The 25351-nt window shown below is 39.6% G+C and overlaps 1 protein-coding gene across 1 annotated transcript in view; it reads left to right on the plus strand.

Annotated features, from left to right (window-relative positions):
- LOC135222586 (mitochondrial amidoxime reducing component 2-like) overlaps positions 1-23429 on the plus strand; it is a 41845-nt gene extending 18416 nt beyond the window's left edge. Inside the window, exons 4-9 of the mRNA XM_064260659.1 lie at positions 5770-5946; positions 6761-6803; positions 6850-6990; positions 7090-7292; positions 11177-11251; positions 22416-23429. Coding sequence (XP_064116729.1) covers positions 5770-5946; positions 6761-6803; positions 6850-6990; positions 7090-7292; positions 11177-11251; positions 22416-22578 — 802 coding nt within the window. The 3' untranslated portion in view covers positions 22579-23429. The remainder of the gene's footprint in view (positions 1-5769; positions 5947-6760; positions 6804-6849; positions 6991-7089; positions 7293-11176; positions 11252-22415) is intronic.
- The last annotated feature ends 1922 nt before the right edge of the window (positions 23430-25351 follow it).

Consider the following 25351-nt stretch of genomic DNA (forward strand, 5'->3'; position numbering starts at 1 on the left):
TCAATTCTCTATCACCAAACACTTTGACCAGCGGACGGTGGTCAGTAACAAGGATAATATTGGGACATCCCAGTAGGAATAATCTAGCTTTCTGAAAGCACCATACCACGGCAGCAGCCTCTCCTTCAACGACTGCATAATTGACTTCTGCCGAGGTTAAATGTCTACTTCCACAGAGGGCAAGCTTCCATCCACCTTTGCAACAAAATGGGACTTTATCCTCTTCGCAACTGCAATGTTGTTGTAACACCAGAAATCCCATCCCATCACGCGACCAGTCAGTGATTACTGCAGTTTGCCTAGATTTATCGTAATAGGCCAATCCATCCCCAATCAAATTGCATAAAATTTCTTTAGTCTTTTCGAATGCATTCTGTAACATTTCATCCCAGTATACCTTTCGACTGGTAGACTTTTTTAGGAGGTCTCGAAAGGGTTCCATTAGTTGAGAGGTAGCAACAAATGGTGCCAATTGGTTTACGAGGCCAAACCAAGACCTTATGTCAGTGATGGTTGGTTGATTTGGCATTGGGAAGCTCTTGATTGCAGACAACTTTTCCTCACCTGGCTTGAAATTGAAATTGTCCCAACCTAATTCATAGCCTACAAAGTCTACCTCGCGTTGGCAAAATTTAAATTTATCAGGATTGAGGGTAACTCCGTTCTCTTCACATACTTGTAAAAAACTTATCGTGATAAAACGCTCCTTCCACAGTATCATCATATAGGAGAACATCATCGACACATTTAGATTTTCTCGGAATGTCCGCTATTACATCATCAAAGCGCTTTGAGTATGCATCCGAGGCAGAGACATGTCCCATTGGGGTCCTACAATACTGGTACCTACCCCATTGGGATATGAAGGTAGTCAGGTGCCGACTTTCCTCATCTAATTCCACTTTATGGAAACCAGAATAGGCATCTATTACAGTTTTGTATGAACGCACAGGTACACTGGATGCCATGTCGAACGGGGCAAAAGTGTGATGAGTTTCTCTTTTGCAATATTTGTTTAGCTTTTGGTAATCCACTGTTCTTCTTGGGTTTCCATTCCTTTTAGCTACTACTACCATTCGCGCACACCAATCAGTTGGAGTTCCTGTAGGAACGGGGCGGATTATTCCCAGTTTTACATCGTCGTCCAGCTGTTTTTTTACCTCTTGCTCCCAATGTTTGGGAATTGGAATTGGCATATGGCATGCGTATGGGACTGCATCAGGGAGAAGGTGGATATGGTGTGGCTTTCCCTTCATTACCGGTAATGGATTCCGTTTAGTATTGAATACCGTACCAGAGAAACGCTCCAAAATCCACCTTTTGAGCTTAGGTACATTGGCCTCCTGAGGGGAGAACGGCAACTCTATGACATCATGGGTGTTGCTCCCATCACTGGTGACGTCATTGGCATCCACACTATTGGGCCGTTCCCTACCAATATTATTTACTGATATTCCGTCTACCTTAACATGATGGGGAAAGTTTGCATCCACTAATCCTAAACCCTTACATACATCTATAGATAGGTATAGCCTAGAGACACCGCACACTACTAACACCTCTATGTTTAGAGCATTATTTCTACCCAATGTTATTGTACAACGCACACTACCCAGTACTCTCATGGGTTTTTCGGCTGCATGATTAACCCTGGCGTTCGAACGATGCAACTGTTTCACGTTCAATCCTAATTGATGCAAAACCTTTTCCCCCATAATACAAACTTCAGCCCCAGTATCGGCAATAGCATCAATAAATGCTTCATACATTGGTACATCACGTCTCATTTTATGTTCAACTTTTACGCGCACATGCGGTAGCTTTCCCGCCAATGCTGTCACCTGCTGGACCCCACTGTGCCGCACTAATGTGCATGCCGTCACTGACATGGTGTCGTCATCATGGTCAACTTCAATGCCTGCTGCCTTGTTATTCGCACGTTTTTTCTGCAATATCTAGCTAAATGACCCTTTACACCACAGTTGTGGCAACACACTTCACTTGCATAGCAACTAGATTTATTTTCCTCATGAATGCGCCCACAATTACCACATCTCTTACCTGACATGAGTAGCTTACTATCCTTTTGTCGACGAAAGTTCGATTTTACTGCCGCAACATCACTATGTTCTGTTTCATTATTATTATAGGGCAGCAATTCTTTCCCCACCTTGGCAGTAATGAGTCTCTGGTTAATTTTGCTGGCCCCACTATCCCTTTCAGCTGCCTCATATATTTCACACTTCTGTAGTATTTTGGCGACACTGTTATATTTTTCGTAGTCTTGGAGTATTTCTTGTTTCAATCCGCAGTTATTTAAACCACTGGCTAAACCTGTGAGTCAGCATATAGTCACTCATGTCATTTTGGCACCGAGGGCAGCAGAAAGCACAATCTAAAGCCAATTCCTGACACCGATGTACATATGTCTTCGCGGGTTCCATAGGCCCTTGCTGTGCACTAAAAAAATTATCCCACAGAATTGCACGGTTCACAAACTTTTGAGTTACTTCTTGGACGGCATCCAATGCCTGATGTAGAGAAAGGGCTTTCCATTCATTGGACGTGTAACAAGCGTCCAATGCCCTTTGTAACTGATCATCGCAGTTCAAACGAATGCTTAGCACAGCATCTTCAGTTGAAAACCCTGCCAATTTGGAACCAATCTGTCATAGACCTACGCCACTTCCTAAATGCTCCATGTGACATTTCGTACGAACATTTGTCGGGCATAATTGCTCTCATACCTGAGGGGGCACCACTGCTCTGTCGCTGCTGCAAGAAAAGGTTTGCCATGGCACTCAGAAGGTCCTCATTCCCACATTGGTGCGGCTACGAGCAGCCCGTCGAATGGCCCCTCTTCTTGGTGTTGTTGAATATCTTGCACCTGACATCTTGAAGGCTTCCCAGGTCCTTATATCACTGCACCATGTAAGCAGGTTGGGTAAACTCAAACACGAGCAATATGCAATAGCTGTATTTTCACACAGTTCAATACATGATGAGCAGCAGTGCACGTGACAGTGTTGAGGCTACGCTTACCCAAGCGAGACTGCCCCAGACTCAATTTCTCCCGCCTTAAACACATTTTGGCGGGAATACAAGTAACTTACAAATGCATCATATGGAAACATCCTACAGTTCTTAAATGGGTTTTGCACCAATTATGACACTTAAGAATTGCTGATCCTTTATCAGGAGAGTCTAAAGGATATTCCTACAAAGTTTCATTAATGTAAGTAAGACGTGTTAAAACACGTCTTACTTACAAAAAATAGCGCCCTCTTTAGGTCGTTCTTAATGGGTTTTGCACCAAATTTGACACTTAAGAATTACTGATCCTTCATTAGGAAGCTCTAAGGTATATTTCCAAAAAGTTTCATTGACGTACTCAAATTGTGATTTAAATGTGACAGTAGCACCCCCTTTGGGCCCTTCTTAAATGCGCTTTGCACCAATTGTGCCATTTAAGAATTCACATCCTTAATTACAGTGCCAAAACGAAACTTTTGTCACAGGTTTGATTGATGTACTCCAAAATATAATTTAAACCTGTTTTGGGGGCCAGTTCAAGCAGCGCCCCCTACTCAACGAACCAACGGCATAACTTAAGAATGACCATTCGGAGGTCCCCATCACACTAGCTGATGACTTCAGCTATCAAACCTTTTGTACTCCAGACGTAATACAAATCTCTGTGAGCTCCCACACTATGTTTGGATACTGTGCTTGAGTGTGGTCTTTCGATGCTCTCTGCTGACGTCTCCTGAATTTTGGGTGTATCAGTTTTAGTTTTAATTTCCTCATATTTATTTATCTGTTTATTTATTTACCACCTTTTTATATAACTTGTCTTAACTGATGATTTAAAATCAGAAAGAATGTAAGACATAATTGCTTCAAGATCTGACCGTCATCAAGTGAAGAGTTTTGTGATCGCCTTGTCAAATGCCAATATCTGCTATTTTGAATGGCATTTAGCAATGGAACTGTGTCCTTTTGAAGTCCCTGTATATGTGCTCTGTATTTATGGGTCTGTCACCCAGCCTTGCGAGTTTCCTACTTCATCACATCGCATAGGATATTAAGAGCCCCGAGATCATGATGAGAACATCCTACAGGAAATGGACGGGGGGGAGGGATGGGGGTTATGTAGGTTTTTCACGTGATTCTGGAAACACAATTATAAGTCATAAATGACTATAATGCTTGACAGACAGGTTTCGGCTTCTTCAAAACAATTTAAGAATTAACGCTTATTTTCCTTCTTTTTTTTTGTCAAAGGCAATCATTTTTTTTGTTTTAGTCAAAATGCATTGGTAAGCCATGAATCTTTATGTCCTGATTATAATAATAAACAAGACATGAAGGTGCCTCAAGTTATTTATGGACCCATACCGTTGTGGATTTTCTTTCTCCACAGAACATTCCCACACCTGTGATTATTATTATTATTATTATTATTATTATTATTATTAATTATTATTATTATTATTATTATTATTATTATTATTAAAAGTAATTGCTGCCTCATCTGTGTTAATTTTATAAAGGTTCTTCTCTATTTTTTTTATTATTGTTTTCTCATTGTTGCTTAAACTGGTGAGCAACGCACCGAAGGTTGGCATATTTCAAATAGGTAATTGTCAAAGTCGATTTAATCATGAAAAATAACCCTTCACTGCCATCAGGAGACCCCCTCAAGCAGACGAACACAGTATACCAATACATATGCCTCGCCCGAGGATGTCCTGGGAAGTACAATGGAATGACTACAATGCGTCTTGCGAAGAGAATCTCCTGTCACGCCCAAGAAGGGGCCATCAAGAATCACGCCCTCACCACCCACCGAGACACAATCTTCTGCGACTGTATTATCTGTAACACCAAGATAATAGGGAGAGCAACCGACCCTCGCGTCTGTGCCTTCTGGAGGCGTTCCTCATCCAGGAGCAAGAGCCCTCTATGAATACAACGCAGGAGGCCTTTTTACCCCCGACCTGTATGCGAAGAAACGCACCAGTAATGGCAAACAGCACCATATCGCCGCACGAAAACGCCCCAATTAAAGAAGAAAATAACACAGAAGACGACCTTAATACCATGAGTAATACCAGCAGTGACGTCACGCACCCATTGAACAATCGAAATGAAGACCAATCATAAAGCAGCTTGCCATTCATTAGCCAATGAAAAAGCAGCGTCATGAAGCCCCCACTGCACTGCCACTACAAAAGCAGACGGACTCACCCTCTCACTTGCCAAAACACTGTTTTTGTATCTTTACAGATAATCAAGCTACGGGCTACTCTAGGAGCAAGAGCCCGTGCCAGCACAAGGCTGGCTTAATCTTCAACAACAACCTCTCACTTCCGTCCATCACCTATCTCTGCCTAAGAGGATGTCTGGAGTCTCAGACGAATCGTCGCGGCCCCACGAAAGGAATCGAATTGAATTTTACCTTTAATAAATTTTACGGGATATACTCTGAAAATTTGACTACCGCCCCGGCATTTTTAATTAAAAAAAATTAATAAATAAATAAAATAGGAAAAAAAATTAAAATCGACTTTGACAATTACTTATTTGAGACATGCCAACCTTCGGTGCGTTGCTCACCAGTTTAAGCAACAATGAGAAAACAATAATTAGAAAAATAGAAAAGAACCTTTGTCAAATTAACACAGCTGAGGCAGTAATTACTTTTAATAAAACATGTTTAAAAGAGGGTTTACTTCCAGCATATTATTATTATTATTATTATTGCAGAGCCTTCATGGTCATCAACGCAGAGGGCACTTTTGTCTCAAGCAGACAAGCAGAGCGTCTAGCTGCAGTGGTGACCGAATGGCAAGGTCGTATCTTGACCTTGAAATTCCCAGGCCATGAAAACATTTCTGTCGATACCCAAAATGGCCTTAGAGACAAGCCAGTTGTGGAAGCCAAGTAAGTCTTTAAAAATATCTATTTCTATAATTTTATTTTGATACGTTTAGTGATCCTCATATATTTATTTATCTCTTTTGCCCACAAATATTTTCCTTAAAGAGGGTCGGTGCAGATGGTGGTGCTCTTCCAGTTCGTAGCAATTACTTGGGAATGTGATTAGAAGATTCACTAAAGTCGATGAAACCTCATGCGCATAATTTCATTGCTGACCTCAATAAAGGCACATTTGAGTGAATTGGAACATGCCTAAATTTTCCAGCCACTTCCCAGGAGCAGCTTTCCAAAGATTAACTAGAGAACTAAGCGTCAGCTTCCTGCTTGGTTCAAGAGAAAAAAAGAATGATGTCACTGATCATCATTTATAGACGAAAACAAATTTTGTCTCCTCTTGCCAGAGTTTTGCGCCTTGTTTCCCTCTTTTTTTTTTTTTAATTTTTAAGGTTTTTATACACAAGATTTAATATATCGAGTTTGTGGCACAATTGAAATTGTGGAGTGTATGAGTGTACCATTACCATGGGTGAAAAGATGGCTGGCTCAGTTTGTTTTGAGTTGGTTCATCCATGTAGAAAGAATGGTCAATAACAGGCTGGTGAAAAGAGTGCACAGTACAAATGTGGAATTACTGGCTCGAAGGTACTTCGAGTGAAGCAGAAATTGCAGATATAAGTGTAATGCGCAGTTTGTATGTGTACGTGTGCTCAGGGGATTTAGACACTCCGAGTAGATGTAGTAATGAGTGAGCTGTTTTGAAGTTTTCTATACTGGAGACATTTCCAGCACTCTTTATCACTGTACTTCTCCCCTCTAGATTACGGGCCCACAGACTCCCCGGTATTGACTGTGGAAACGAAGTCTCAGCCTGGCTTTCAAAAGTCTTGTATGATGTGGAAACGGAAGATCTCAGCCTGGCTTTCAAAAGTCTTGTATGATGACAAGGAGAAAGTAAGACTGATATACAAAGGAGACATGATTAAGGACAGGCCAGCAAGGAGACCGGAAGTTAAACATGAGTTCACACAATACACCGAAAGAGATCTAGTGAGTTTTCAACGCATTTTGATCAAAATATTTGGATTTTGTCAAGCAACGCCTTGATATTGGTCATCGATGACTTACTTTACACATTTTTTTCAACAGGCTTTGTACACAGACGTCAGTAGCTACCACCTGGCCTGCCAGTCTTCACTGGACGACCTGAACTCCCGTCTGGATGAGCCCGTCCTAATGGAAAACTTCCGCCCAAATATTGTGGTCAGGGGTTCTAAGGCTTACGATGAGGACGACTGGGTCTATGCCAAAATAGGCGGAGTCATTCTCAGGCGGTTGAAGCCATGTGAGAGGTAAGGAAAGTTTCTAAAGAGGGACAAAAGAAGACTCAGACTTGCTTGTGTATATGGGGACACGGGTCGGCAACTGAAGGTGTGAGTGCTAGACTTGGCACTTCTCATTAATTTGTGAATATGCCTGAGTTTGATAACGGAGAAAAGATGAGGATTTACCACAAAAGCCACAGTAGACCTTTCAGCCTCTGAAAGGAAGAAATATAGTCTGGGGATGTTGATTTGATTTGTCAAATCAACATCCCCAGATCTTTGAAAGGTGTCACTTTCCGATTTTTAAAAATCTCTCTCAAATCTCTCTCTCTCTCTCTCTCTCTCTCTCTCTATTTATATATATCTATATATATATATATATAGATATATATATATATATATATATATATATATATATATATCTTACAGGTATGAATTAATGTTTTAGTGAATTACATATTGTGTCAGCTGCTCTTGCTTGGAGACAGAGTGCGCTGTAGAGACAGCTTCCTTGAATGAAGGAATCTGATGTGTATGCGTTTTTAAGCTGGTGGCTGTCCGTACTGTTGCCACAGGCGGTTTTGAGACGTGGTGGGTATGTGCATTCGTTTGTACAGATATCATAGGTCTGACCGATCAAGGCACTTGTGATAAGGAAAAGGAGACGGTCGCGGGAATGCCAAGTGTCGGGAGAAAACCCCCATCTCAAGGCATGGCACATAATTTAAATGACTTAGAAACAGTTGCCTTTGAAAAGCGAGAAGTGTGAAGTGTACCTCTTTACTTAATATTGTGTTATAAGAAATGTAACTAATATATCTTTATTACAGATGAGCTCTATACCATGATACTATAGACGGGATTCTCTAACTTGACTAACACAATGTAACCATTGACATTTTGAGTCTGGGAGTGAATACTTAGCCAGGAGAGTGGAATGATAACTTAATAGTTTTCTTTGTGGGGCAGACTTGGGTTTTTATCACTATGACTTATCAATCATTTTGTTCTATCTTATGTTCATCTGCTTTGGGTAATAAATAGTATATTTTGTATTTATGTGAGCTTAATAGCCTAGTGACATGCTTGCAGGTAGAGGGCGCCTGCTGCCACATGTAAGAATTGTTAATTTGTGTAGTTTTGTGAAAAGGGGGGTTAAGATATATATATATATATATGACTGGTAAAAGTGTTCTGTAACAACAGAATTCCATCTAATAAAAGGAGCCCATAACAAAACCACCACAATGTAGAGAGAAAAGACTATATTTCAGAGACTGCTGTCTCTCTCTTCAGGTATATGAATGAGAAAAGTTTACAGAAAAGGTGGTACTTCCAAAAATGTACGGATTCGGGAGATGGACTCTACAATCAAACCCCTTCCCTCTGTCACACAAGATTTTCCTGGAAGAAAGAATCACCATACGAGAAACGACATCTTCGTGCTACGCAGAGTGATATATGGAACTCAATCTAATCTTCGCCTCCTCACTACGGACCACGTATACAGGTATCTGATTTCATTCTGTTCCGACATTGCTGCCTATAATAGCGTGACTCATTCCAACAGACTTTTACGCAAGTTAAATAACCTAATAGATAATAGCGCATGGAATAATCTTGAACAACAAGACAAAGTTTTAAACTTATCCAACACCCCCCTTACTGTAAATCAACATTTAGTTTTAAATTTAGGCTTATCCTTTGCCCTTATGCCAGACCGCAAAACAACCTAGACTTCATAGTGGCTTTTGATAAATTCATATCTGACAAAAACTACAGCCGTGAAGAGATATGTTTAAAAGGAGTGTTACTAAATGCTTTAACTGACCTTCATAAGAAATATCCTGTTCCCCGCAGATTCATGATAGCCATCCACTCGCTAAAAAAGTTAGATGTTATAATAAGTAGATCCGACAAAGACGGCAAATTGTAATAATGGACAAAGACTTCTACCTCGACAAAATCAACCAGCTCCTTAGCGACACAAATACTTACGAAAAAAAGAAAAAACTGACGAAAAATCCCCTCCAGAACGTTCCCACAGAATTTTTTTCGGAAAGTAAGATTAATTGGCCAAGACAAAAAGAGTATTGAACTATTAGAGAAATTTAAAGTAATTAAATCCTAAATTACCTACTTTTATGGTCTTCCCAAAACTCACAAAGACAATCTTCCATTCAGACCCATCGTTTTCATGCGCCGGAGCTTTCAATTACAAAATTTCTAAATGGTTTAGCTGGCCTCCTTTCTCCTTTTTTAGGCACTTTTTCTCCCAGTCACATCCAAACATTCGGAAGACTTTTGTCACAAATTCAGAGAAGCACATTATACCACTTCACAACATAAAACTTTTAAGCCTTGACGTAGACTCCCTATTCACAAAAGTACCAGTACAGGACGTTCTTCAGTTTTTAAGGAAAAATTATCCCCCTATTCAGATCATTTCCCTTTGGCACTTGACAAAAATAATAAAGTTAGTTGAATTATGTGCATCTAATAACGTATTTTCATTCGGGGAATCATTCTACAAGCAAAAACTCGGGTGTAGTATGGGTAGTCCTTTAAGTCCTATTTTAGCCAATCTGTACATGGAATACTTTGGAAACTACAGTAATAAATGCAATAAAACCCAAAAAACATGCTGTGGATGAGATACGTGGATGACATACTAACATTTTGGGATAATAAGTTGGGGTAATTTTAATGAATTCCTCTCAAAATTAAACGCATTAGTGCCCAGCATCAAATTTAAAGTTGAATGGGAAACAGACAACAAAATTCCTTTTCTTGATGTTTTAATAATCAGAGACACGACAGAATACAAATTTACCATATACAGAAAACCAACGTTCTCACTTTCATATAGTTCACTACTTTAGCTATCATGACAATACTATCAAGATAGGTCTAGCTAGCAACCTATTCTTAAGAGCCTTACGAATTTGTTCCCCAGATTTCCTGAAAAGAATTTGAACTAATTCGCAAGCACTTTCATCTTTAAAGTATCCTGACCATATAAGGAGAAAGCAATTCAAAAAGCAAACGTAATTTTTCTCTACCGACCCCCTAAAGACAAGACCAGAGACACACCCAACAATAAAATAAAAATTCCCCACCTGGAGACGATTAAGAGAGTAACTCACACCCTTGGGAATCCAATCCTTTTGCATTTACCTATCCCAAATCCTTAGCCAAATCCCTGATTAACGTCCAACAAAAGAAAACACCACCCAAAGACTCTGGGGTATATGAGATCCCATGCCAGGACTGTGGACCAATCTTACATCGGATTTACAGGTAAATCACTTCCCCAGAGATTAATACAACACAAACGGTCAGTTAGGTATGGACAACAGAACTCGGCTATTTTCAACCATATAAATGAACATAACCATAGAATAAACTGGAATATGTCAAGTGTAATTTATTGCAGCAACTGCGGTACAAGAGTCAAATGATGGAATCGGCCTTAATAAAAGAGAAGCAGGTAATGAACATCTCAAAAGGGAATTGGACAAATCGGACATCGTCGACGCAGTGTTCATTCAACCACGCTTAAGAAGATTAAAGGAAGATTATCAGCGGGGGTGACCTAAATTGGCTTACTTGTTGGACGAATCTCTTGGTATAAAATACCACCTTTTCTGTAAACTTTTCTCATTCATATACCTGAAGAGAGAGACAGCAGTCTCTGAAATATAGTACTTTTCTCTCTACATTGTGTGTTTTTTATGGGCTCCTTTTATTAGATATATATATATATATATATATATATATATATATATATATATATATATATATATATATATATAATATTTATATATGTATATATATATAATATATATATATATATATATATATATATATAATATATATATTAATCACAGATGCTTTTCAACTCTCTTCAGGTGCATACTGACGACAGTTGATCCAATTAAAGGAAAAAGAAATGAGAACATGGAGCCACTCACTACGTTAAAGACGTAAGTAGATCATCAAATCTACTTCTTAGGAAGTATGGTTTACATTCGAGGATATCTATCTGTGTGTGTACATTTTATATATATATATGTGTGTGTGTGTGTGTGGTGTGTGTGTGTGTGTGTGAGGTATGTATATATATATATATATATATATATATAAATATACATATATATATATTTATATATATATATTGTGCGGGGTTTGGTGTGTGGGGTGTGTGTGTGTGGTGTGAGTAGTACAAAATATATTTATATATATATAATATATATATATAAGATATTCTATATATATAATATATATATAATTATATATATATATCTATATCCAGAGACTACTTTCAAAAGATTAAAAGATGCTTTAATATTACATTTAAAGGTTATCAATATGTTTGGTCCAGGTGAGTTTTGAGTCAAAAGTCATTCCCAAAAATTTGACATCGGCAGCATATGGTAAAATAGATTCCTCGAGTTTTAAATTAGGTATAACCTCTTTACGCCTGCTCCTTGAAAAGCGGATAGCAACACTCTTAATGGCTGAAAATTTAAAACCATTTAGCCTGGCCCATTTGGAGACAGAATCAATAGCTTTCTGTAGATATCGGCATGCAGATATAGCATCGTAGGCAGTGCAATAAATGGTCAAATCATCCACAAACAATGAAGCTCGAACTGGGCTTGGAACTTCATCAAGATGCTATTTATGGCGACAGCAAAAAGGGTCACACTGAGAACAAACTTCCTTGTGGAACACCTTCCTCTTGTTTAAAGGGGGACGACAGAAAGTTCCCTACTCTCACTTTTATTAATCTCTCGGATAGGAAGGAATGAACGAACCGAATTAAGTTGCCCTTAATACCCATTTTCTGTAGTTGTTTAAGAATTCCATTACGCCAAGTAGTGTCATAAGCTTTCTCTAAATCAAAGAAGACCCCTATTGTCTGACACTGATTGACAAAACCCTGCTGAATTTGGTTGGAGAGTCTCATAAGTGGGTCCGAGGGTAGATCTATTTTTACGAAACCCAAATTGGAAAGGAGAGAGAAGCTTATTTGATTCTAAGTGCCATACCAAGCGATAATTTATCATTTTTTCCATTACCTTGCAAAACACAGCTTGTTAGTGCTATATGGTCTATAACTTGAACTTTGTTGGGGATCTTTATTTGGTTTTTGAACGGGGATTATGATGGAAATTTTCCAGGATCTCGGCATAACTCCAGATTCCCAAATCTTATTAATGATCTTAAGAAGGTAGCGTTTGGCCTCTTCAGGTAGCTTCCTAAGCATTATATATAAAATAGTATCTCACCAGGAGAAGTGTCATCTGTTGAAGAGAGTGCTTCATGTAGTTCTTGAAGAGAGAATCTTGCATTGTATGCCTCCCAGTTATCACCAGATAGATTCAGATTGACCTGAGTGGTTCCTGATTCTTTGGAATTCACTAGAATAGTTTTTTGGGCTAGAAATGTTGGAGAAATATTGACCCAATGATTCAGCTACATCTGAAGGGTTTGTAATGAGGTTATTTCCTACTCTCAAAGAGGGAGTTTTGGTTGGCACAAACTTCCCTGCTAGTTTTCGTACCTTTTTCCATACAAACATCGATGGTGTTTTAGAGTTAATTCCATTTATATAATAAATCCAAGAGTCTTTCTTGGCACGACGGAAGTATCGGCGTTGTTTTGCCATGGCTCGCTGATATATTGTTTTAGAAGTGGATGTGCCACTTGATTTGTATTTCTTGTAGCATTTTCTAGTAATTTTTCTTAAGGTGGCACACTTTTTGTCCCACCATGGAACTGTTGGTCTCCTTGGCTTTCCAGTAGTTTTTTGGAATAGAGGCTTCTGCACTGGCTAATACAGTGTTTGTCCAATACTCATATGCTTCAATATGGTTGTTAAAGGATTCAAATGGTATATCTAGATGGATATCCTTTTTATACTTATCCCAATCAGCTTCCAATGGCTTCCATTTCTGTGGCATTTCTGTAGGGACATTTCTGGTAAACTTTAAAAGAATGGGATAGTGATCACTGCCATTTAAAAATTCATTTACTGACCAAATAAAATCTAAAGCTATTGCAGAGGAACATATACTCAGATCAATAGCAGAGTAAGAATTAAAAATATATTATGATAAGTCATAGTACCATCATTTAAAAGCACAATATCATTATTATTAATAATGTCTTCTATAATTTTACCTTCACTATCTGAAGTATGCCCTCCCCATAACGGATTATGGGCATTAAAATCACCAAGAATAAAAAATGGCTGTGGCAGTTGATCAATTAATGATTGGATATCAGCATTTGTGAAGTTTGATCTAGGAGGCAGGTAGATGGAACACACCGTAATCTGTTTGTCTAATGTGATCTTAAGAGCAACAGCCTGTAAATTTGTATTGAGGGCTACAGGCAAGCATTCCAGTGATTGCTCACGATAATAGCTGCTCCTCCATGTGATCTATCACCCACTGGAGGGGTGGACGTGAAGATCTCATAATTAAGTCCAGGATTGAACTTCTCTGGACCTAATTGAGTTTCCTGCAGGCAAATTACTCCAGGATTAGTTTCTCTTAGGAGGACCTTTAGATTTTCAGCACGAGAACGCAATCCTTTACAGTTCCATTGTAGGATGTTGAATAAAGCCATTACAAATCCGATTTGGAGCCTTTCCTTTTTTCCTCTTTAGGTGGTCTGGAAACAGACGGTTTTTTATGACTAACACCCTGTGATCTTTATTTCTCCTAGTTTTATTTTCTTTAGGAGGAGAGTGAACATCTACCGTTGTAATCTGTGCAACCTCTTTAACTTGGTGGTTGTGTTCCATTGAAATACTTGCCTCACTTGAGGAAAGCACACTATAGCTGTTAAATATCGAAGCATGCTTATTTGGAGTATAAGGGGGAGAACCTGAAGGAGTCTTTCCTCTCTTGGGGTTCCTTAACTGTTTTGATTCCATTAGATCAGGCAGAGATTCTGCCTGTGATAGATTTACTACATTAAAAGTAGGAGATGGAAGAGATGATGGGAGAGCCTCTTCATCTGGAGGAGACTCTTTTCCAACCACAGGCAGCTTGCCTGCTTTGGTGGTGTGTGCTCTTGCTTCCAGTGACGAGCACCCAACCCAGATACCGGGCCTCTACCACAGGAGTTGATGCACCTACTGCAGGAGAAGGTGCTCCCACAGGACCCCTTGTGGTAGTAAGGGGTAGTGGGCTTAGAGCTCTTGCATAGCTCTTTGATTGGCCCAATTGTTGTTTGGCATATCCTATGCTATGTTCAGCATTAGCCTTATTTATTGCTGATAGTTCATCGTTTGTATGCTTCACAGTTTTTATCATTAGCCTTATGGTTCAGCTGACAATTACAACAATTTGGTGTTTCAGAACAAATACCATGGTCAGGGGCAGAGCAATTTATGCAAACTTTTAAGTTCCTACATATTTTTGATGAATGACCAAACTTGAAACAGTTGAAACATTGAATAGGTTTCGGGAGGAAGGGTCTTATTCGCACTCTTTTCATTTTCAATGATTACATGGGATGGAACGTTAGGGTCTTCAAAGGTCAAAATTATCATATTAACAATGGGTGTCTTTTTTACTTTCCACACTGTCAAGGCTCATTTCAAGGATCTCATTTCTGGGGTGAACTCATACAAATCTTTGTCAAAAATGACACCTCGGCCATTAACTAAAATTCAGGTGGGGTCTGATTTCTTTAATCACATCATGCCCAGAAGGATTCATTGCAGATAGCATTTGTGCTTGCGTTTTTGATTTAGCATGTATTAGCACTGTACGTTTTCCAAATCTAGATATATCTCCACTATTTATTCCTCCCACCTTTTTCTGGAGATACCTGCAGAACTTATAATAATTGTGTAAGTTTCCTCCTTCGCTGTTTGCAACTAGCCACATAGGAGGTTTGGGAGTTCTGGATGGATAATTATCCCTCTGTTTTCTGATATATATCTTGAACCCATTCAGATGGTACATATGCTATCTATTTTTTTTTTTTGGGTACTTTATCGGTCAAAGCTCCCTCTATAATACACTGATTGATTTGTACTGTATTGCTATTATTACTAGCCTTAATGGCATCTTCATATTTATCAAAAGTAATCCATGCTTCTCATTTTGATGTGACTTCAAGGAAATTCATTCTTATTTCAATTATAGTTCCAAAGGAACGGAAGGTTGTCAAAATAAATGTCATAGTCGCACTGCTGTGGTATGCCCACGACATGTAGCAACTCGCAAGTGGGTTTTTCCACATTAGAATAGTTTTCCAACACAATGTTTTGTAGAAACTACCATCGTGCTCTTGATTTATTGAAATTTCCTGGGGTGGTCCAAGTCCTTGTCCATAGTCGTCATCTGCGCCAAAGCATCAAAAGGTCCAGGGTACTCGAATCCTTATATTTATTTGTCATAAAGATTAGAGGGGGTATAATAATAAAAAAAGAAATTTAACTTGAAAACCTTAAAAAAATATCATCAGCATTTCTTGGAGTTATTCCGCCACCAATGGCACAAGTGAGAACCGAATCCCAAATGTCCGCATCCTACCCTCACCCCATTGGGGATGGCATAACATGATTAGAGTGGCTCAAGTGGGGTAGGCCAAAACCCGCTTGATAGGACTGAGAGTATTACAAAAATACAATCATCCCCACCCCAATCATGTTATGGGCAAACCGGATAGAATAGAAGCCGAGAGTCCTAACCCAGAAACCAGACCCCCCTGGAATCCGTGGTCCAGCTCTAAAGAATTGTTCCGCCCCTGATCTCTCAGGTCCGAACATTTATCGGGCAGTTGATGATCCTACCACAGTTCCCACTATTTAGTTTTGGATATAAACCCAGTCCCAGCTATGATATCTTTTCCTATTTTCATGTCTAATAAATTTTACAAAGGTGGAAAAATCCACAACAATTAATCCAAATTATACAATGATCTATGGGACTATAGGGGGAGGAAGCAGAAGGATGAAAGTTTTAGTGAAAAGGAAAAGAGCTGACTTATTTAGTTGGATCAACAGCTGGGCACCAAAGCCCAGCGAGAAAGTGGTTCCCACCAGGCATCAGGCCGCTGCTGAACCCTAAGCCCCCCATCCTCGGCAAGGCTTCAGCATCTGGGGGGATTTGGCTCAATTTAACCACCAGGCAAGAATTGAAAAGAAGTGGAAGAGAAAGTGTTATTGCAGTAAGTCCCAGGGAGGAGGAGAGCCTGGGGAGGAGAGGAAGGACTAAAAATTAAGTTAGAAAAAAAGGATGGGAATAAAAGTTCCCTTTGGAAATGGAGACGATTGCCAGTGATGTGTGGTGAATGGATGATAGATGAGGTTAATGTGAGATTTAAAGGGCGGCTGTTATTTGAAGTGAACAGCAGTTGCTTCGGGCCTATAGTTTTGAATTAGGTGGGTTGTAAGCATTCCAGCATTGTCTCTCTGTCGTTCAAAGAGAAAGATGGTCCCTTCTATTGTGAGACTTGAGCAACTGTCGCTGCTTGTTGTGGCATTTTCATGGCTGGCACTGGGTGAAATTTTGGAGGCGGAGGAAAGAGAAAGGTGTGAGGAATGGGTACAGGAAGGGAGATAGTCAGGTTTGGAAGGTGGAAGGGTGTATGGATTAGGAGGAAGGGAGCAGGCATTGTTTCACTTAGCATTGGCATGTAGTTGACTTTTTTCCGCTACCTCTGTGGTCTGGGTGGTGAGTGCTGCTGTGGTGTTGCTGAGGGTATTTGCTGTGGTTCTGTTGTGGTCATCTCAGCTTGCTGCTTGGGTTTTGGAGCAGGTCTTGACGGTCTTGGAGGTGGAGGAGTGCCTTTCATCCTTGCAACATTTTCGAGTCTGGCTATGCAACACTTGTTCCAAGCATGGTGTTGAAGAGAACAGTTTGGGCACTTGTTTCCAGTCTCTCCTCTCTTATGAGCATTGAGGTACTGTTTTGTAGGGTGCAATTAGTTGCATATACCACACTTCTCCTTAGCTGTGCAGCGGCTGCTATGGCGTCCAAATCTCTGGAACTTGTAGCATCATAGTGGCTTGGGTGTGAAGGTCTCTGTGGGAAAGGATCCCTATACTCCAAGGAAAACTTGGGTTGGAATGTCTCCTTGGAAGGTGGCAACAATTTTTCTTGTGGGATTCCCTGAATTCCCAATACATCTCTGAGAACCTAGGACAATCTGCAGCTGTATAATGGGGTCTAAAGGCAGGGGAACCGGGTACTTGCATATGAATACTTTCCTAACTCTCTCACATGGATGTAGCAGTTGGAAGTCGGTCCTGGCAAGTAGAAAGTCGGCTGTTTCTTTGGTATTCAGGGTGATGATCATGTCAGCGGCCAGGCTGGGTGTCACTGAGATGTTTAGCTGTGGGTTTTGTTTCTCCAGCTCTGCTACTGCAGCATAGGCAGTCAGCTCTCCTTGAGCAGATACTCGGTATTTTGGAAGGGTTGCCAAGAGATTGGTTGCAGGAGGGACCTTTCATCATTTTGGTTTAGCATCCTCCTCTTTGCTTTCTTAATTTTGCGAACAGTTGTCCATCCTTCAGCTTCGATTGCAGGTTCAGCAATAGCAATGGGTTTTCATCTTTCAAGGAAGTATCATTCTCTAACTCAGCAGCAGAAGGGCTTGACAGCTCAGGGTTTTCCTCTGTTGCTCTTGTGAAAGAAGCTGTCTGTCAGTGTTTCTTCATCATTGGATATCTCCTGGCACTGGAAAGTAAGCTCTGGATTGTTTGTCATTAGCGAATGGTTGTTTACTTTATGTTGCTTGTTTTGTATTTGTTTACTTTTGACATTCCCAGTGCACCCTACTTTGTTAACTGCTGTAACTCTCTGTGGAGGGATTTTAGCTGAATAAAGCCTTGATGATACATCGAGGGTTTTTACTACAATTTATTCAGCTTCTCCTCCTAGAAGAGGCTCTGAGAGAGCAGGAATCCTAATACAGAAAGGAAGGACATCGCAAAAGAACTCCACAAGAGGGAGGGAACTGCAATCCATCCTGATTCGTCAAGAGAAGTACCCTTGGAAACTCAACAACATACTTGGAGATCCATCCAAATTTCGCTGACAACATTAGGAAGGAGTTTAACCACATAACAAGAACACTTATGCTGCTATAGATCCTGTACACATGCCCTAGATTATGGGCCATTATGACATTTGCTGCATCTATGGCAGTGTAAAAATTCACAAGGCTAACAGCTCCCTTCTCCCCATAATAAACCAATGCCCAACTCCAACCTACGAAATGGCCAAAATTTTGAACAAAATTTTGACTCCATACATGCTCAGTGAACTCTGCTTTGCTTTGTCTGCATAGTTCCTTAAAAGGCTTCATGCTGGGCCATCCCAGGCCATCATTGCCGTCATATGTTGAAAGCCTTTTCACCGACGTGTCTATAGATGAAACTCTACATTTGATCCTTGACAGGGTCTAAAGAGACAATTCTACCACAACACTGAACATTCTAGAGGCATCCCTTTGGCACCTGGTCAAGATTTGCACTAAAGAAGCCCTATTCATCGAACATCAAGGGCAAATGTGGATGCAGATTGGTGGAGTAACCATGGGTTCTCCTCTTGGCAACTTTTTCTATGTCCATGTTGCCAGCATGAATCAAAGCTTTCACACAAATATCCATTGTAAGCCCACTAACATTGGGCTCTGCCAAAACAGCAATAGTGAATGCACAGAAAAATTTAGATATGCGTTTACGAACTTCTACGTTTGTTGTGCCCTCTTACATGTTCTTCTTAGAATACCATTTCTGATGTGCTTGAACACATCACCCAAACCGTAGTGCATAACAGAAATTCATACCCTCAGATCATCAGGGTGATGATAAATGCTGTTGATACCTGGTATCATTGGGAGAACCATGCCCATGGTGAGAGTGAAAGGACCAATCAACTCTTCTACAGGGGCTACTTGAACATCAAGCATAAGATAGGCAAGGGAAGCACTAAAAAAACCATCATCAGCACCCATGTAAAACCCACTGATGCACAAAAAAATGTCGACCTTACAATCTACTGTAGATTGCAAGACTGCCCAGGACCTCATGAGGAACAGCCCCATCACTAGCAACAATCCCATGAAGAGGGTAGGAGTGGTTTACCAAATATTGTGCTCTCAGAAGAGATGCTGCCAATCGTACATTGATTCTTCAAAAGGATTGTCATTCACCTACACAAAGGGGCAGTACACCAACACATGGCTGTTCCCCTGAATGCCAGCAGATCGTAAGGAGCACATAAGTACTAGATGGTGATAACAAACAGTCATCCTATTTGACTGGGTGGTTTTTATAGAGTGGGGTTCCGGGTTGCATACTGCCTCCTTAGGAGTCCATCACTTTTCTCACTATGTATGCTGTGTCTAGGAGCAGTCTTCTGCATGAGTCCTGGAACTACTTTGGCATCTAGTTTTTCCAGGTTCCTTTCCAGGGATCTTGGGATTGTGCCTAGTGTTCCTATGATTATGGGTATAATTTCCACTGGCATATCCCATATCCTTCTTATTTCTATTTTCAGGTCTTGATACTTGTTAATCTTTCCTCTCTCTTTCTCTTCTACTCTGGTGTCCCAAGGTATTGCAACATCAATGAGTGATACTTTCTTCTTGATTTTGTCTGTTCTGATATCATAGTCCCCGAGGATTTTTGCTTGATCGTTTTCTATCACGTCTTCAGGTTGGTGTTTGTACTACTTATTACCGCAAGGCAGCTGGTATTTCTTGCACAGGCTCCAGTGGAGGGCTTTTGCTACTGAATCATGCCTCTTTTTGTATTGGTTGTTCTGTGGATGTGCCGGACAGTGACCTGCTACATGGTTTATGGTCTCATTTTTCATATTACACTTCCTGCTTATGGGTGAAATGATATTCCCATTCATCATTCTTTGGACATAACTGGTTCTTAGGGCCTGGTCTTGTGTCGCAGTTAGCATTCCTTTTGTTTCCTTCTTGAGTTTTCCCCTCTGTAGCCATTACCATGTTTCATTGCTAGCCAGTTCTTTAGTCTGTCTCATGTACTGTCCGAGCATTGGTTTGTTGTGCCATTCCTCTGTCCTGTTTGTCATTCTCCTGTCTCTGTATATTTCTCAGTCTTCATCTACTTTTATCAGTCCTTCCCATGCACTCCTTAGACACTCATCTTCACTTGTTTTTCGACATTACCCCAGTGCTCTGCTCTCGATGTTGACGCAGTCCTCTATGCTTAGTAGCCCTCTCCTGCTTCCTTTTGTGTTATGTATAGTCTGTCTGTATTTGCTCTTGGGTGTAGTACTTTGTGCATCGCCATGTGTTTCCTAGTTTTCTGGTCTATGCTACAGAGTTCAGCCTTTGTCCACTCCATACTCCTGCACTGTATCTGATTACTGGTACTGTTCTTGTGTTTATGGCTTTCATCATATTTCTTGCGTTGAGTTTGGTCTTGAGTATCACCTTAAGTCTGTGCATATATTCTTTCCCAATCATGTCCTTCATCTCTTGGTGTTTTATATCCTCTCATTCTATTATTCCCAGGCATTTGTACCTGTCTCATCTATGTATCTGATGCCATTCCAATCTGGTAGCTTTATCCCTTCAGTCCTCGTTACTTTGCCTTTTTGTATGTTGATCAAGGCACGTTTTTCTATTCCAAACTCCATCCGGATTTCCCCATATACAATTCTTATGCTCTGGATTAGGGTATCTATTCCTTGATACTCTTACCATACAGCTTGATGTTGTCTATAAACATCTGATGGATAATTCTGTTGCCTCCTCTCTTGAGTTGGTACCCAGTATCCATCCTCTATAGTACTTTTCTCATTGGAATCATGGCTATTATGAAAAGTAGTGGGGACAGTGAGTTGCCTTGTAAGATCCCTCTCCTGATGTGAACCTCTCCTAGTTTTATCCAAGAGCTTGTAAGTACTGTATTCCTCTGCCCCATATATTTTCAAACATTCTATTAGCCATGTGTGTGGTATCATGTCGAAGGCTTTCTTGTAGTTAATCAATGGTATACTTAGGTTGGTTTTCCTTCTTTTACTATTCTTCATTACCATTTTGTCCATCAAGAGCTGGTCTTTTGTACCCCTACACTTCCTTCTGCAGCCTTTCTGTTGGCGGGGGATAGTGTTTGTATCCTCTAGGTAGTTGTATAGCCTTTCACTGATGATACCTGTTAGTAATTTCCACATTACTGATAGGCAGGTGATAGGCCTGTAGTTACTTGCTATATTTCCCTTGTTCTTGTCTTTTTGTACTAAGGATGTTCTCCCTGTGGTCATCCATTTGGCTGCAAGGTGGTTTGTGATATAATGCTGGCTTTGTTCTAATATTCGTGGGTGTAAGGCCTTGCAGTTTTTGAGCTAGTATCCATGGACTTCATTGGGACCTGGAGCTTTCCAGTTGGGCATTTTTTTTAGTTGGTGTCTGATTGTGTCTGTCGTGATCTCGGTGAATCTTTTTTTTATTCTCCCCATTTTTCCGGCCTTGACTTCCTGAAGCCATGTTGTATGTTTGTTCTGTGATACTGGATTGCTCCATATGTTTTCCCAGAGTCTCTTACTTGGTTCTGCTTCAGGAATTTCCTGGTGGTTGTCTTCCCCTTTTAGTTGGCTGCATAGTCTTTTCTGGTTGGTTCCAAAGAGTTTGTTCTGTTAGTATCTTTTATTGCTGTTCATGTACCGTTGGGTCTTATGTGCTTTGGCTTTAAGCCTGTGTTTTATATCTTCTAGTGTGCTATTTAGTCCCCTCTCCTGTACTTTGTATTTTTCGTTCAATTCCTCCCTTGTTTTCTTGCTTCTTGGCCTATTTTCTGCCATCTCTTTCAGTTTGATCAAGTCAGATCTCATCACCATGAGTCTTTCCAGTTTTCCTTATGTTCAACATTAATATCGGTCAACAACTGGTCAATGCCCATATTTCCGAAGTATGAACATTGGCCAGTTGTTGGCCAATATTAACGCTAAAGAGAAGCGAGTTACTAGATAAACTGAGGACTCAATATGAGATTAATTCGCACAATACAGCCATCCTTTTTAACAGGACGTGCTCAAGAAAGGGTCCACTTCCTTCTTCTAATTCTTCTTATTATTATTATTATCATTACATTAATAATATATAACAATATTAACTCTTGAAACCCTTTGCTCTCAGGTACCGGTTGTTAAAGGATGCCCCTCCCGCATTAGCTACAGCATGGAATTCAAAGCCAATCTTTGGCATCACAATGAGCATCGATGCCACAGGAAGAATCGCTGTTGGAGACAAGGTCTACATTGCCAGGGCTTCTGTCTATCCTCAGTTCAGAGGATATTGAGGTTTCTTCAGAAGAACTTGAAAAGTACTGATGTTGATTCAGAAATATTTGAGAGCCAATGAAGTTTCTTCTCAACAACATTTCTTCTTTAGTACTGGAAAGACACAAGAATTACTTCAGATGTACTTGAAGGATACTGAGGTTTCTCAAGTAAAAGTAATTTTTGAAGGACGCCAAGTTTCCTCAGAAATACTTAAAGATACTGAGTTTTCTTCAGAGCTATTCTAACACTTCAAAGAAACTAAAATAGTTTCGAGCTGCACTTGAAGGATAGTGAGAGGTTCTTCATAAATACTTAAAGCATAACATAAATACTTAAAGCATAATAAGATTTTTCAGAACTATCTACGGATAAGATACCACATGTTTATATTTGAATATGCATGTTTCACTAAATAACTGCTATGGTAGAGAATTGATGATTTTACTTCAATGTGATTGCTTTTAAACGGAGATATGTCCCTGAAACCACATATGACGTAATTCTTTGAGCTGTAAAAGAACTATAGGTATAGATTCAATTAGTCCACCAAAGCGTAACTACACCACATGTAAAAGATTATGTATAACTTCTAAAATTGTTACGTTTTTATAATATCTTCTCTCTAACGTTGTCAGTGGCATAACTTTCCATGAAATTAATCACAAGGCTCTCAAGGTTGCCAAACTGCGATTCTTGTTCCTTTAATAATTTTTGATAATGTATCTAATCTGACTTATCATCTAGCTGATTAACAGTAGCTATTTTTAAATTAGGTGAAACTAAGTGAGGCTACTTCTATCCATTAAGTCACCTTGAAATTTATTAGTCATTATTTACCCAAATAAAATTGATTGTAACCATTATAGACTTGGTTTTATTCATTTGTCCTGAAATTTACCATTTTTTTAGAAAGGAGACAAACAAATTGGATCAATAGTAGATGCATATGTCATAGCTGGTTATTATGTTGAGTTCAAGAATAGATTGGATTCTATATAAGGCTTTCGTTCCTAGCTATTTGGATTTACCAAGCTCTTCAAATTACACTGAAGTTCGGTTATTTGTTTTCCAAATTCTGGACGTACTTTCAAGCTTAATAATTGAGAATAAAACGTCTTTGTCTTTTAAGAGAAAGAAAGAAAAGGAAAAAAAAAAACTGAAATCCCAAGGGGAAAAATATTCCTCAGATGGTGTCGCGAATGTTATGGCGACTTTCATATTAGATTTGTGCCCGATGTTGTGGGCTGATATCCCTTCCAATGGACAGGTTCCAGCCCGTATACAAGGACACCTCGACAGGTGAAACACGACTGATTTTAAAAAACTTTATTACAAAATAAACTCATTTAAATTTAACAAGACAAAACGATCACACGGAACTTAGGTGGCTCAGCACCACACTAGGAAAAATTCTTTGTGGCAACGAGACCACTCAAAAAACTCTTTTTAAGAATTACAAAATTTCAATTCACATTTAATCAAGACAAATACCAACGCTGCCTCAGTGGCGTTCAAGCGGGTTTTATCAAGGCCATCTAGAGGAGAAGGCCAGGTCAATTGGGGGGTGAAAAGGTGTGACGCGACCTAGGTAGTGCTAAGTCAGTGGTGCTTTCCGCTTTGAATGAAGAGGTCGCGCTCTATTTCTTTCCAGTTTTCTGCTGTTATTTCGGAAAATTTTACTGTATATTAACCAGTAATATTCACCTGGAACTGGGCAATAATGCCGTTTATGTGCTGTGTACCAAACTGCAAAGGGAATTACCGAAAGTAAGTGTTTTCATTCCCAAATAGTGATGAAGAAAAAGCAAAAACTGTTACACCTATGAAGCAGAATATTTACCGAAACATTCATATAAGCTATCAATAAAAGCACTTTCTCCATCAGTTTTGGAAAGGCAAAATGTAAAATTGGCCATGCAGATTTTAATGAATATGTTGTGGAAGCATTTTTGAGTATTGGCAAGAAACATTTCCTAACATGCTTTTCTACTGTTGCAGACTACATAAAGATTATTCACACATGGTGGACAATAATGAATGTGCATGCACCCAACAAGGGTGATAGAACAAAAAATATTTATTCTACTCCATTAACTACTTCCACTGAAGATGAAAAAATTAAATTCCTTAACAACTTTGGAAATTGGTTAGAAGCAAGGGAAAAAATAGTGTCTATAGGTAGAAAACTCACACGTGAAACTTTCACAGCTCTAAAGCACACTACTCATGCCATTACAGAAATAGTTAGTTACTGCACATCAGAGCTCAATATGAGGTATATACTTACTGCCAAATTTCAAACTGATAAATTAGAATCTAGATTTGGTCAGTATAGGCAACTTTCAGGTGGTAATTATAACATTTCTATTAGACAGATATTTGAGTGTGAAAAAAAGATTCGAATAATGTCATTGTTGGAGAGGAATTTGACAATTAATGACAAGAAAATTGTACTAAGGGATTTTCAGACTAAGTGGGAAGGACTGGAAAATATATCGCATTCAGATGAGGTAGATCGGTTCGACATAACTTTAACAAAAGAAGATTGATTTTGAAAAAATGAAGGAATATCTTGCCAGTAATAGTTTATGTAGCAGGCTATTGTTGCTATGCAGTTTTCAAAAAATGAACTGTGCTTGTTGTAAGGGCATGTAACTTGCAACACTGACAATGATGTGCATGAAAAATTACAAGTATATTGATGGTATCAGCAGAGGCTTCCTGATGTACCCCAAATCCTGTAGTCACAAACATTGTTATTGACGAAATGGTCCAGAATTACTCTTTTCA

This window comes from Macrobrachium nipponense, chromosome 8 (genome assembly GCF_015104395.2).
Source record: "Macrobrachium nipponense isolate FS-2020 chromosome 8, ASM1510439v2, whole genome shotgun sequence".
Lineage (NCBI taxonomy): Eukaryota > Metazoa > Arthropoda > Malacostraca > Decapoda > Palaemonidae > Macrobrachium > Macrobrachium nipponense.